Source organism: Culex pipiens, chromosome 2 (genome assembly GCF_016801865.2).
Source record: "Culex pipiens pallens isolate TS chromosome 2, TS_CPP_V2, whole genome shotgun sequence".
NCBI lineage: Eukaryota > Metazoa > Arthropoda > Insecta > Diptera > Culicidae > Culex > Culex pipiens.
In genome coordinates, this window is record NC_068938.1 from 118,190,311 (window position 1) to 118,204,913 (window position 14,603).

General features: G+C 44.2%; 2 protein-coding genes across 9 annotated transcripts in view; one reads left to right on the forward strand and one right to left on the reverse strand.

Moving 5' to 3' along the window:
* Positions 1 to 14,603, reverse strand: part of LOC120419423 (IDLSRF-like peptide) — an 87,943-nt gene that overhangs the window by 64,417 nt on the left and 8,923 nt on the right. The gene's annotated exons all lie outside the window — the stretch shown is intronic.
* Positions 1 to 14,603, forward strand: part of LOC120419408 (dystrophin, isoforms A/C/F/G/H) — a 150,119-nt gene that overhangs the window by 2,589 nt on the left and 132,927 nt on the right. For 4 of the 8 annotated variants that reach the window (XM_039582086.2, XM_039582082.2, XM_039582088.2 and 1 more), the window contains exons 1-2: positions 13,093 to 13,245; positions 14,119 to 14,273. In XM_039582086.2, the coding sequence (XP_039438020.1) occupies positions 13,209 to 13,245; positions 14,119 to 14,273 (192 nt within the window). In that variant the 5' untranslated portion in view covers positions 13,093 to 13,208. Of the gene's footprint in view, positions 1 to 1,089; positions 1,182 to 13,092; positions 13,246 to 14,118; positions 14,274 to 14,603 lie in introns of those variants that run through there. The other 4 variants (XM_039582083.2, XM_039582085.2, XM_039582089.2 and 1 more) reach the window with 2 other exon arrangements.

Consider the following 14,603-nt stretch of genomic DNA (forward strand, 5'->3'; position numbering starts at 1 on the left):
CCCCCCCCCATCGTAACAAAATTTCCATACAAATTTTAAAAATTTTGTATGGAGCGTAACACGGCCTCCGACCCCCCCTCCTCCCCTACTGCGTTACGTAATAAAATAACGCTCCCCATGGCGTGATGTCCATTTACGTCTTAAAAAAAATCAATGGAGCTTTAAAAAATAGTTTCGTTTCAAATTGTATTTTAAAAACAAGGTGACTTTGATAGTCACTGTGCTTCTTATAAATGTCAGCCTAAAAGTGAGCAAGTGAATTTATATGTTTAATCGATCATTTAGGCCAGCTGTCTTTAACAATTTTATATTTAAAATTAATTAGCTTTGAATAAATCAAATGTAAATTTGAGGTTAAGTAAATAAATACAAAATTTAATTTACTTACAAAACAATTTTTCTTTAAATGCCTTCAAAACCGGTACCTAAACATGTATAAATCATCGCTTAAATTTTAAAGGTATCGCAGTTTTAAAGTTGATTTTTCCCGTTTTCATATTTTTTTTTATTTTGCACGCGTTACGATAAAAATATTTTCAAACATAAGCCCTTTGGTCCAGACACGGCCAACAAGACAACTAAAATTGGTTGAAATGGTGCGGAGTTATGATTTTTTGAAAAATGTGGTTTTTGCGAAAATTAACGAAAATTGCCATTTTTGGGACCACCCTAGCACGGTGTAGGTCACCCTAATGGCCAAACAAAAAAATATGAGTCGAATTGTTTTGACCAAGGAACCCGCACACAAATTTTGAGCCCGATCGGAGAACTTTTTTTTTCGGCTTGTGCCCTTTGCAAATGGAATTGCTGAATAAGAATATTTGTGTTTAATATTTTGTAACTAAATCTATTTCGTTGAATTCAACTCAGCTATTGCGTAATGTCGGGCTCCTGGGGTGCGTTGCCCATAGCACGCATCACCTCATTCCAACTGGAGGAACAGGAACTCCCTAGTGTAACAGTAGCGTTTGCCGCAAATATACCTTCCGCTTTTATACTCTACGATTACAATTTACAACAGTCTAAAATTTATTTGCTTTTGTTTCAAGTACCCTCAAATGTAACTTTAATTTTCAATTCATTTCACAGTAACCATCATGCAAACCATGTGAAAGAATATTTTATTCATAGCAGCGACGGTGGATACATTCATCTTTGAATCATGGATCAGGTTTTTATTGGTGAGTATTTTTGTATTAATTTCTAAGGCCGTTGCAAATATTTTTCAAAGGTAATGCCGCCCCCGTTCAAAGCTGGCCTAAATAATCAGGGGGCAAAAACATATTTTTTTTTCGAAAAACTTCCAAATGTTAATGAAAATTAAAGTTTAATCAACTGAAAACCAGTTAAAATGCATTTTCCTGCGTTTATAATGCATGTTTGAACTCCTTTGAACACATTTTAAATTTTCATAAAATACAAAAAAAAAGTCAATACCTCGATATTTTAAAAACTAATGATTGAAAAGCAACTGGATGCGTGTAAAATGCATTTTAAAACACTTTTTTTTATCCAAATGTTGAAATCTCGGCTTGTAATTTTAATTTTTATATTTTTTTGCCCCCTCCCCTCCCCCTTCGACTATGGTCATAGCCAAGGGACATAAACTTCAAAAAATATTGGCAACGGCCTAAGTAGCCTATGTTGCCTGCGTGTTTTTTTGGTATGCTGATCAAATAAGGCTATTGCAAGCACATATTTTTATTTTTTTTACTCGACTCTGATCGAAGCCGTGAGGAAGAAAATATAAAAAAGGTAAAAAAGGTAAAAAATATATGCCATACTTTTAACACGATTGGCGATTGTCCAATACGCACGCTCCATATAAAAAAGTTTTTCTTGTATGGACCTCTTTGGATTGTGAGTTGTGAGTCAAACTGTCTACCAGCGACTCCACCGAGACAGGGCCCAGGGAGACAACTCCTACACCTGGACTGAGCTAACGACCTAACCATTAGGTTAGACCAGGGCCAACATTTACTTCCCGTCCAACGGAAGGCGTGATCATACAAATCTCGTCTCGAAAAATGTCATCGGGACCTTCTGGGAACGAACCCAGGCCGACTGAGTGAGAGGCAATCACGGTCCCGGCTCGATTTAAAATGTACCATTAAATAATTAAATTAATTTTGTGTCCATAAACCCGTTACAAATTACTGTTGCTTTGGGGGGATGGGAAATATCTTTTGATATAAGCACTGGTATTTGTAACAACAAAATTCGTACAAAAAAAAACATATGTACGTGGGTGTGCAGTAGATTGCCCAGAACCTTGCTCCACAATCTAATCTAATCTAATCTAATCTAACACAAACGCAGCCAGTCCGATGAAAGCATGCTGGAAAGTCTTGTGATTAGATTACGCCCCAAGCACTTTTCTTGTCAATATTAATAATTGCAATACATCCGAGATCACCCGAAAATGTAATACAAAAATTAAAGCGGCCAGCCCTACTGCGTTGTGTTTACCGCAGAGAGGATTCTGTGAATGGATCACATTCCATAGAATCTACAGGGGAGGAAGGATGCGTGGACATACCGTACCAAACGCTCCGGATCAATTAGGTGTGGTGTGTTAGTGTAAATTTGGCAGATAATTGGGCAAAATGGGATTAAGGAATGGGAAAGTGAGGAAGGGGTAGGAGGGCTATTGAATTTATAGTATAATAATATAAGGGAATATAATCATTTAGCAAATAATGATGGAAAGCTCTCACCAAGAATCAGCAAATCTTAAAATCTTCGAAAGACACAGCCAGATTGTGTCCCAACCTGCAGCTCCTAAGTTCTTAGGAGCCGCCAATCCGGCCGCATCAAATCAGCCAAGATTTCCTCGTCATCTGCGCGATTGAGGCTCTATCCCAGGTCATCGACGTCTTCCCGGACATGCAGCAACGCAACGCGAATCCCGGATATCTCCACCATCTCCACCTTGTCCACTGCCACTCACAAGTTTGTCTAGAACTAGCCGATAAGAATTTGACGGAAATCCTCAGAAGACGAAAAAAACGCGGAGCAAAAATCAAACAAACCGGACGCGACTATAGCTTACTGCGATCCCTTTTGCTCAAAACCTTGCTCCACAAGCTGAAAATTGTTCCTTGAGCCATTTTAGGACTCTGGGCCAAATATGAGCAAAATCGGTCAACATTTACCCATTGATACTCGAATGTGAAGTTTTTATGGGAAAAATAGAAACAATGCATAGAAAACCCAACTTTCTTACTGTTTGATCTGCAGGGTGCGCTACTTCCATTCAAATATTCCCAAAAGTGAGATTCTTATTGAAAATTTAATGCTCTACAACTGTTCGCGACGACAAATAAGTTTTCAGAGGATCTTTAGCAAACGCTTTTTTAAGCAGTGTAGCTCGAAGCTGAAAGATGTATTTAGTCCAATTAATGTTTTGCCCAACAGAATTCAATTTTCTACTCACATTTAGTCTCCTAGTTCAAATCTGTCACAAACAGAGTAAATTCGTCAGAAGACGACGGATGGGGCTGATAATCAAATCACTTAAATTCAATCAGTAATTTCCTTCCAGTATCTGATTGAGGAATGATAATGTAAATTCTTGTTTTGTCTCTATCTCTTCCTATGGTGTCAGCATGACATTGTCAACGTGACCGATCTTACTATAGTCTTTTTTCTGGGCCGCGTTTGGGCGATATTCCGAAGGGCACGGTCGGCGCAGTCAGCGCAGTCGGCACGGTGTGCTCGCAACATCCTCCCCCACATGTCGCTTGATGATCTGCACCAGCATCCTCAGCGTCACCAACGTCCAGCTAACTTGACGACTGCTAACTTGACGACTGCTCGCTCTCGCATCAGACCCTTCGATGTCTGTACATCCGCTCGACGTACTCTGCCATCCTTGCCGGGATACGTCCTTGCAACGCGTCCTCGCAGCCACCCGTTCCGATGTCCTTCGTCCACAACAAGCACGAGATCACCCTCCTTGATTGGTCTCACCTCATCGAACCATTTAGTCCTTCTCGCGATCGTCGGCAGGTATTCCTTCACCCAGCGGCTCCAGAACTCGTCCATTGTGTGCTGGATACTGTTCCAGCTGTTTTTGATGGCCGCGCCTGCGCCGACCGGATCCTTGACGGCCTGCTGAACACCGCTCGAACTCCGCAACCGCATAAGAAAATGGTTGGGGGTCAAGGACTCGCTATCTGCGCTCTCAGCGGTACGAAAGTCAGGGGGCGCGAGTTGACCATATGCTCCGCTTCAGCTAATAGGGTGACCAGCGACTCCTCATCCAGCTTGCGTTCTACCGGGATTGCGCCCAGTGCGTCCTTCACGGATCTTACCTTTCGTTCCCAGCAGCCACCCATGTGCGGCGCGACCGGCGGGTTGAATCGCCACTGAGTGTGGGTGTCGGTGAATGTGCTGAATGTGCTGTTCGTTGTGGTTGACCTTGGCTAATTCCTTCGACAGCTCTCCGCTGGCTCCTTGGAAATTCGTACCGTTGTCCGAGTATATCTCCTGCGGTGCTCCACGTCTCGCGATAAGCAGGTCAAGCAGGTAAAAAGCGCAACCCAGCGTTTCGCAGCACTGCGTCCAACCTTGACCGGGCCGAAGTAGTCCACGCCCCTGAACGTAAATGGGCGCACGAAAGGGCACAGCCTCACTCGTGGAAGGGGTGCCATCATGGGTGCCACCGCGATGGCCTTTTTTATGCGGCAGAAACAGCACTTGTTTGCCACCTGCCGGATCAGGACCCGCAGCTTTGGGATGTTGAACTTCTGCCGTATCTCGTTGACCACCGTCTCGTTGTTTGCTTAGCGAAACCTACGGTGGTATGAGTCCACTAGCAGCCAGGTCACGCGATGTTTGTTCGGGAGAATCACGGGAAACTTGGCGTCGAAAGAATCGAACTTGGCGGCCTCCAAGCGACTTCCAGCTCGAAGCACTCCACAGTCGTCCAGCACAGGGGATAACTTCAAAATGCTGCTTGATATCTCCAGACACTCACGTTTCCCGGCTGGCACTAGCAGGTTCTGGTTCAGCGTGGCGACCTCGTCCGGATAAGCGTCGGATTGAGCTTACCCGTTCGAGTCGTATATGCTCATCACGATGCTCAGAAGCTGGGTCTTCGTCGGCACCACCTCTCCAGTCAGCAGCTTCATGTTGTCCTCTCGCAGGCTCAGTGCGAACGAGAACATGTCTTCGTCGGGCAGCCACACCATTCCCAGCAGACGCTCGAATCCGTTCTCCTTCTCGATCACGAATTTCTTGACCGTCGTAGGGTTGACCGCTCCGATCCGCACCAGCACGGTTTTGTCGTTCGAGATCCAGTTCCGGATGTGGAATCCGACTTTCGCGTGAACCTCGACTACCTCTAGCGCCATCGCAACTGCTTCGTCCACCGTATCGACACTGTCGAGGTAATCGTCGACGTAGTGCTTGTTGCGAATCGCTGCTGCCGCCTTCGGATGATCTGCTTTGTAATCGTCAGCGTTGAGGTTTTTCACGTACTGCGAGTGGGCTGGGGAGCACGTCGCCCCAAAGATAGCGACGTCGGTCACCATGGTTTCCAGCGGCTTGTCCGCACGCAGAAAAATGTTTTGTAGAATCAGCCTGTACGAGGTTTGAATCAACAAAATTTTTGTTGAATATAATCAACGCCGATTTTGCGTTGAAACAAACCTTGATTTTCTCAATTCAACAAAATTCTTTTGTTGTTTTGAAAAAGTTGCTTTGACGTTTAGCGTTGAGTCAACAAAAATCATGATTTTCAAATCAACAAAACGTTTTGTTGATTCAAATATGCCTTATTTTTCTGCGTGCGGCGAGTCCTGAACAGGAAAAGCAAGGACAATAGCGGCGTCAACAGGTCGGGTCCCTTCAACAGCATGGTATTCAGGGACACGCCGTCGACCTTGGCAGCCGCGTCCCAGATCACGCGCACCAGGTCCGGCGAGGGTCGAAAGTGTCTAGTTCCGTAGCGGTCGCCTTGTGCGCAAAACCTTTCGACTGGAAGTCCGCTATCTGCTTTCGTACTTGATCGTACAGTGCTGGATCTCGCCCCAGGCGTCGCTCCAAACACTTCATCCGCTTCTCCGCCATCGGTCTGCTATCCGGAAACTCCACGTAGTTCTGTTTCCAGAGAAGGCCAGTTTCAAACCGCCCACCTTCGACTCGTTTGGTAGTTTCGGACAGAATCTTGTTGGCACGCTGGTCGTCGACGCTCTCCTCGCTCGGTACTGCCATGACTCCGAGGCTTTCAACCGCAAAGAAGCTCTTGACGTATTCGTGCAGGTCAACTTCGGCTTGTTCATCAGAGATGTGGAACAGGCGATAAGCGAAAGACTGTGTAGCCACCGGCATACTTCCGTAGACCGTCCAACCGAGACGCGTTTTGGTAGCGATCGGTTCTCCTTTGCGTCCTTCCCACAGCTTCAGTGTTGCGTCATCGAGAAAGGCGAACGTGTTTACTTTCCATTTCTTTCCGTACAACGTGACGGGTAACATACGGAACAACGTTGATGTCGTCGGTTGACGGTGCAGTGCGACTACACCGCTGGTTGCAGGCTCGCTGCGCTTCGCTTCCGTGGGTGCTTGTTCGTAGAGGAGCAGCGGATGATGCTTTTTCTGGCAACCTTGGACTCCGCAGGGATCGCTCTTGCACGGCCAGCGCGAGTGGGCAACCAGACAGCGACGACAAAGTCTTTTCTCCTTGACCAGCTTCCAACGGTCGTCGAGACAAAGTTTGGCACACCTTGATGTTCGATGACGGACGGTCCGTCGGCTTCTCCTTGATCTCGTCGTCACCCTTGCGCCGCCCTTGCTCGGCAGTTGAGTGCGTGTTGACATACCCCGCCTTCTCCTTCTTGGGCCGAAAATCGTCCTTGGCAGCCTTCGCAGCGAACAATGTCACGCCGCTAGTACCGGTTGCTATTTTTGACTTGTACTCACCGAACACGTTGAGGTCCACTTCTGGCAGTTGCTCCTGGTAGAGTGCCCAGTTGAACATTACGTTTTAAGGCAACTTGGAAACGAGCTCGTGCAGCAAAATGGGGTTCGACAGGTGCTTCTCCATGCCAATAGCCTTCAAATGCCCACAGAGATTGTGGACCACTAGACCGAACGAGCTTGTCCGCTCTTGGCGCGGGGGTCGCGCGTACTTTCTCGATCATTGTGTGAACGATCTGCTCCGGTCGTCCGTACAGCAGCTTCAAAGGGGTCAGCAATTGCGGTATCGTCGACGGACTGAGGAGCAGGCTGCTCACTTCTTCTCTCGCCCTCCCCTGAATCGCACGCTGCAGTCGCAACAGGTTCTCGTTGTCGGTGTATCCGCACGTCAGCGTAGAGTGGTTATAACTGCTGATAAAGATCGGCCAGTCAACCGGATTCCCTGTGAAAACTGGGAGCTCCTTGTTGACCACCTGACGTGCAGCAATCTGCTGCGAAGTTGGTCCTTGGTACGGAGGCGGTGCCGGCAGCGGCGGCATGAGAGAGGGGAATGACTCAACGGAAGGTACGACCGACGGTGTTGTCAAAGTAGACGACCTTGATGATGAAGATCGAAAGCTCCTTACGGAAGAACTGCCAAGTTTGCAGAGGCGCGAGATCGCTCGTTAGATGGAGGTGGCAGGACATCGTCAACGCGTGGTACAGATTGATCGGAGGCTTTCTGTTGATCGGCTTTTGTTGTTTTCGACCGTGCCGTTCCGGCCCGCCGCCGACGAGTGGTTCTTGTCCCGAGATTCTGCCAGCTTTTGCAGCCTCTCGAGCTCTCGCAAACGGTCAAGCTCTTCTTGCTGCTTGGCTTGCTGTTGCTTCTGCTCCTTGAGACGCTGTTTCAGCTCCCGCTTCTGCTCGGCCAGTTCGCGTTGTTGCTGCTGCAGTAAACGTTGCATTTCTTCCTTCTGCTCTGCTTCAACCTGCTGAAGTCGACGCTGCAGTTCTTGCTTCTGCTTCGCTTGCTCACGTTCTTGCTGCTGCAGCTTGCGTTTGAGCTGCTCTTCCCGCTGGCGCTGCAACTGCTGGTCCTCAGCGCGCTGATCCTCGAGCTGCTGAAGGGGCACAAGCAAGTTTTGCTCGTTTTTCTTCGTCTCTTCGCTTAGCTCTTCTGGAATCGGGTCGAGATCCTTCCGCTGCATGCTGTTTCGCCACTCCTCGAAAGCGGTCGAGGTGACTTTGAGAATCTTCGGGATAGCACCGGTGTTCTGTGGCTTCCCCAGTGAGATTTGCAGCAGTTTGAGGATGCTTTCCATGTTGGTAGGTGGTTCTGGAACCTCGCTGGGTGGAATTTCAGCCGCGGTCTGCCCAGGGTCCTTGGGTCCCTCAGGGATCGATTTTTCGCTGCTTTCCTCGAGACTGTCCGGCAATAGGGAGGAAATGGAGAGGGAAACGTACGGCGATTCGTTGAACGAAGCATTTGGCGAAGCGAGCGGAGTAGACGTGAACTTCACGTGCAGACTATCGGCCTTGTCCTAACTCAGTGGCTGGACGTGATCGTCAGACTCGGTCGTCTCCTTGTTGACGCCTGGACCGGTGTTCCCAGTCTCAGCCTAAGCATTGATCCACATCTCAACCCTGCTCGTCGAAGCGCGGCTGTCTCTGCTACGGACACTACGTCCCCCATCTTCTTCTTCCTGTTCCCGAAGAAGCGCGTACTTCTTCGAGCTGTACAGGTACTGTCGCTCCAACTGTGCGAGTCGTTCCTTCGTGAGCGCTTCCTGGATCCGGAAGTGCTCCTCCATCTGCTGCAGTTCTAGGGCAATTCGTGCCGAACGAATACTGATCACATGGGAGCCCGATGAACGGGCAGATCTTGGCCGAAAGGGCACGCAAGCACGGCACACAAAAGGCGGCTGATTGACGGTTGCGGTGGTGACGTTCGCGCACGAGAAGTGGAAGTACAGCTCGCACTCTTCACACCGTACCATGTACAGCTCAGCGTTGTTGGGCCGGGTACATCCAGCTCAATCCTGATCATCTCCTCGCTCGGGTTCGACGACAGACGGCTCGAACGGTTTCGCTGCATCATCTCGAGCGTCTCCAATTTGGAGGTTAGCTGCTTCTTGAGCCGCGCGCGTCATCGAGCGTGTCTGGCGAACGAACGACTTGCGGGGATTCGAGGCCATCGTATGTAAATCTTCGAGTTTTTGTTCGCGACGACAAATAAGTTTTCAGAGGATCTTTAGCAAACGCTTTTTTAAGCAGTGTAGCTCGAAGCTGAAAGATGTATTTAGTCCAATTAATGTTTTGCCCAACAGAATTCAATTTTCTACTCACATTTAGTCTCCTAGTTCAAATCTGTCACAAACAGAGTCAATTCGTCAGAAGACGACGGATGGAGCTGATAATCAAATCACTTAAATCTAAATACTAAATAAGTTAACTTTAGCTTCAAATAATATATAATTTTAAGTTTCCGCAAATTAAATCAGTAATTTCCTTCCAGTGTCTGATTGAGGAATGATAATGTAAATTCTTGTTTTGTCTCTATCTCTACCTACGGTGTCAGCGTGACATTGTCAACGTGACCGATCTTACTATAGTCTTTTTGCTGGGTCGCGTTTGGGCGATATTCCGAAGGGCACGGTCGGCGCAGTCAGCGCAGTCGGCACGGTGTGCTCGCAACAACAACTTTGTAGATCATACCAAAGCTGTAAAACTCGAACCAAAAAAGGTATTAGCGAATCAAAAAAGTCATTTCTGTATGAAAAACATTTTTTTCACCAACTTTAGGCTCGGGTATCAATGGGTTAATCTGAACCAATTTCGCTCAAAATTTGCTTGAAGATGCTTAAAATAACCCAATAAACCGTTTTACGCTTGTGGAGTAGGAGGTCATTTTTCCCCTAGTGTACAGATTACTGAACATAAGATGACGAACTGTTTGATCAAGCGAACACCTGTGAACTGGACCAAGCTGCCGGCGGGTATGAGAATTATTCATTCATTCATTCATTTAAAATAATTTTCGTAATACTGTGAATACAAAGAGACGAGTTGTTCCTTTTAATTCCGCTATATATATTTTTTTAATAGACTAGTCGAGAACAGAACACTGATGAAGTCTGCAAGTAGTAGACGAAATACGTATCTGTCAAGATATTAAAAAAATATATAAATATAGCGGAATTAAAAGGAACAACTCGTCTCTTTGTATTCACAGTAATGCATTCTGCTAAAACGCTCAACCAAACCACAATTTCGTACTACATTTATGGTTGTTGAATGAATACTAATTTTTTGACCAAATTCTCGATTCTGACAAAAGAAATTGCTCTTGTTTTGGTACTTTGGGTACATCATGTATTTATTCCGACTCAACTTTGATGGATACACAGAAAAAAAACCATTCCCGTAATCGTGAATTAAGTTCACGAATGTGAGAACCACGAAGGAATTTATTCATGAGTATGGTGCATTTGCACTATAAACATGAATATATTCCTTCGTGGTTCTCACATTCGTGAATTTAATTCACGATTTCGAGAATCGATTTTTTTCCGTGTATCTAGAGATCCTTCTGGATAAATTGATATCTAAACATTTTTGAGAATTTTGAGTATGTAAGCATTAAGAAAAAAAAAATCAAATTATTCGCTCTACAGCATTGCCTTGGCGTTCTCGATTGCGAGATTCCTACTCGAAACTAGGTGTTCGAAGGCTTGATTGTTGAGGCAATTGCAAACCTCTTTTTACACTTTAGCTTCCATCCACCCCGGGATTCGAACTGACGACCTTTGGATTGTTAGTCCAACTGCCTACCAGCGACTCCACCGAGGCAGGACCCAGGGAGACGACTCCTACACCTGGACTGAGCTAACGACCTAACCTTTTTTAGGTTAGTCCGGGACCAACATTTACTTCCCTTCCGACGGAAGGCGTGATCAGACAAATCTCGTCTCGAAAAATGCCACCGGGACCGTCTGGGATCGAACCCAGGCCGACTGGGTGAGAGGCAATCACGCTTACCCCTACACCACGGTCCCGTAAGCATTAAGGGATATCTTATTATCGAACATATATGCAAAAATGTGACTGTTACATTGGATGTATCAAAAATAGAGGCCAAATCAAATTTATATCAATGTCACCCCGGGCTATCAAAGTTAGCTCCGTTTACGGTACTAAGTACTGGTTATTTTTAGCTTTTAGAAATTAAAAATCCGTCTATAACCCCCTAGGAATGCAGAAGTTTAAAGAACAGTACTAAAACAAATTTGCCTCAAAATTTATCTAATTTCATGAATATGATCTTGATTTGATTACAATCATTGATTACTGACAAAGAATAGGAAAATCGTCACCAAATTGAATCATAATATATAAAGTATCACCAACTAGGGTGAATCGGAACAAAATTCTGAATTGGAACAGCAGTTTTAGAGCACTTAAAGGCTTCAAATGTGTAAATCGATGTACTAACATTTTTGTTTAAATCAAATCAAATCGCTCTATAGCATTACCTTGGCGTTTCATATTGTGGGATTCCTATTCGAAACTAGGTGTCCGAAGGCTTCAAACGGTGAGGCAATCCCAACATCTTTTTAAACTTAAGCTCCCATCCGCCTCTGACGACTTATGGATTGTGAGTCCTAGTCTAGTTTAAGCTTGTTTCTGATCTAGAGCCTTTATTTAGAACAAATATTGTTTTATTGACTCAATTGACAAAAAACGTTAGGGAATCCTATCATAAAGGCAAATTAGCCATTATCATGGGTTTTTATTTTTTTTGTCCCGTACGTGTGGATCAATCGGACCGCGCTGGACTCACAATCCAGAGGTTGTTGGTTCGAATCCCGCGGCGGGCACTCTAAAATTCTAAGCGTAAATATGGGGGTATCCGGCGCCGTCGCTCCGTGCCGTACTCAAACACTTAGGAGCCCAGGGCGGCGAAGTCCTTGTGGTTAAAGGGAAGACACTAGTGGTTGGTACTAGCAATAGTGGCCGAGAGTTATAAAGTCTACTTCGTTTTTTTTTCAGGGTATTTCATTCTAAATGTTGATGAAGTACTTCAAATATTATAATGTTAAACCGTCAATTGGGTGAATTAGCACTACCGTCTGAATAGGGACAGCAGTTTTTGGAGCAATTAGAAGCTTTGGATTTGGAAAACAACGCACTATGTTGATTGCTCTGATGATAATCCGAATCCATTATAATAACGAATATTGTGCAGTATCACGGCTAAAACAGCTGTCCCAATTCACCCCAGATGACGGTAATTATGAAATAGTTTTTGAAAGATCTTTCCGGCAGCCACCCTGGTGTACATTGTATTTTGGAACCCTTTTTCTTGAATGTTAAAGGTTGATGATCTTACAAAACTGCGATATAAAATTCTTATTAAAAGACTGTGAGCTTCCTCCAATTTTCAACAGGTGGATTAAGTAAAGTTTTTTTTTTTAAATATACATCACTCTGAGAATGTGGGTCTCGTGGCGCAGGGGTAGCGGCTTCGGCTGCCGATCCCGATGATGCTATGAGACGCGGGTTCGATTCCCGCCTTATCCACTGAGCTTCTATCGGATGGTGAAGTAAAACGTCGGTCCCGGTTTCTCCTGTCTCGTCAGAGGCGCTGGAGCAGAAATCCCACGTTAGAGGAAGGCCATGCCCCGGGGGGCGTAGTGCCAATAGTTTCGTTTCACTCTGAGAATCGTGTACGGACGTACACGCTGCGTGATGGGTTGATCATCTGTATCTAAAGATCAAACACCTCAACCTTTAAGGATACAACCGAACTCGTTGGTGTATTTACCTTCTCCACCTTACAGACGTTTTAAAAATACTGTGAAAACGCACCGCTTGCAAACAACACGTGCAACACCAACCGATGGCTATCTCTCTCGTTGAGAGCGCGATTACGTTTATTGACAAACGATTCGTTCTCATCTTCGCACCAAATTTCAATTTCACCTCACGTTCTTTAGGAGAGCTCAGATAATAAAAAGAAACTTGATTCGTAAGATCAAAACAACGATGAGCTGAGAAAATCTATCTTTGTTACTTTGCGTCGCCTTTTTCCCTTTATGAATAGCACAAATCTCATTTTTTTAGTAACACTCTTCACATTCGTACTGTAGAGCACAAACGCTCACGGCATGTACTGATAACGTAATACAAAAACAGACGCAGCCTCGCACGGTTGATTAATCTTGTTCTTCGATGTGAATGATTTTGGTTGGAGGAACCTACAATTTAAAAGTGTAAATGCAAAAAAGTAGCCCTACTTTAAAAATATGGCACACATCGACAGCATTCTGCAAGTCCTGAGTTGTGAGTAAAGTATTTAAGTTATTTTTTGTGTAGTTGGTAAGCTTGTTATACACTATAGCTAGATCATCGACTGAAAAGTACTGTGAACGATGCTGCAATATCATTCCCCGCATTTATCGACTAAATGATTGCTTTTGCTTTATGATTCTAATTTAATTGCTTGAAATTCTTTAATTATACATTATCATATGATTCAAACACTATACACTGGCATCGGCAGTTAGGGGCGATAGGGTAAACTGTTTTATTTATAATGGTGTTTATAGTTTCGTATTTACTGCCCAATTAAGCAAATGCAAAAGCAAAGGACTAATTAAAATAAATATATTTTTTACAAAAAGACCATGTCCTAAACTTTCCATAACTTCAAGATGGTCTAGCAAAGTCGTCACTTTGTTTAACAATAATTATAGTATGCAATTTAGCAAAGTTGAATCATTTGATCAAAAAAAAAAATATTATGTTCCTACAAAAAATTCCAATAACCATTATGTAACTTGTCGTTTAATTTAAAATACTTCTAAGCCTTGGATAATAAAACATTTCTATTATTGGTAGTTGATAGCTATAATGTATTAAAATTTCGTCTGCGTATTAAAAATTTTATGTCTAAAGATTATTTAGTATTTAAGACCTCCTCCCTCCCCCAGTCACGCACTTTTCCTGTACCTTTAACTATGACGTCACAAGTTCTACACCACTGTAAGATTCAAATCTTCGACGTAACGGCACTAAAACTAAATGCAAATTGCAAATGTTAGTACATCATATTGTCACTCTACATGTCATCACTTTATTCTCTGTGATGTACACTTTTAATTTTGTGACGAATTTCAATTTTTAATTTATCCCTACCCATTTTTATACTTCCAGATGAGCGACAAGACATACAGAAGAAGACATTTACTAAATGGATCAACGGATATCTGGCAAAATCTGGCACACCGCCTATCAATGACCTGTTCGAAGATCTTAAGGATGGGCATAAGTTGTTGTCACTTCTGGAAGTGCTGACTAACCAACGCTATGTAAGTTAAATATTTTTGTGTTAAATGTGTGTATATAAATTTTGTTGAGGCGCAACGTTAAAAAAATCCATATCAAGAATACCTGAAATTTGGCTCTTATTTCGGGCGAAAATTTTATTATTTCGATTGATCTAGCTTTGGGTAGCACAATTCTTCCCGAGTAAATAAATGTGTTGCCATTGACATTGATTTTAATTTTGTTGGGGTATCTTAAATATTAATCAACAATCTAAATGGCAATACCACGATCTTCTAAATGTACCTAACGTTTTAGGGGAAACGCATTGTATTTAGTTTCTGTAAAAATATATTCCAGGGCAGATCATAGAA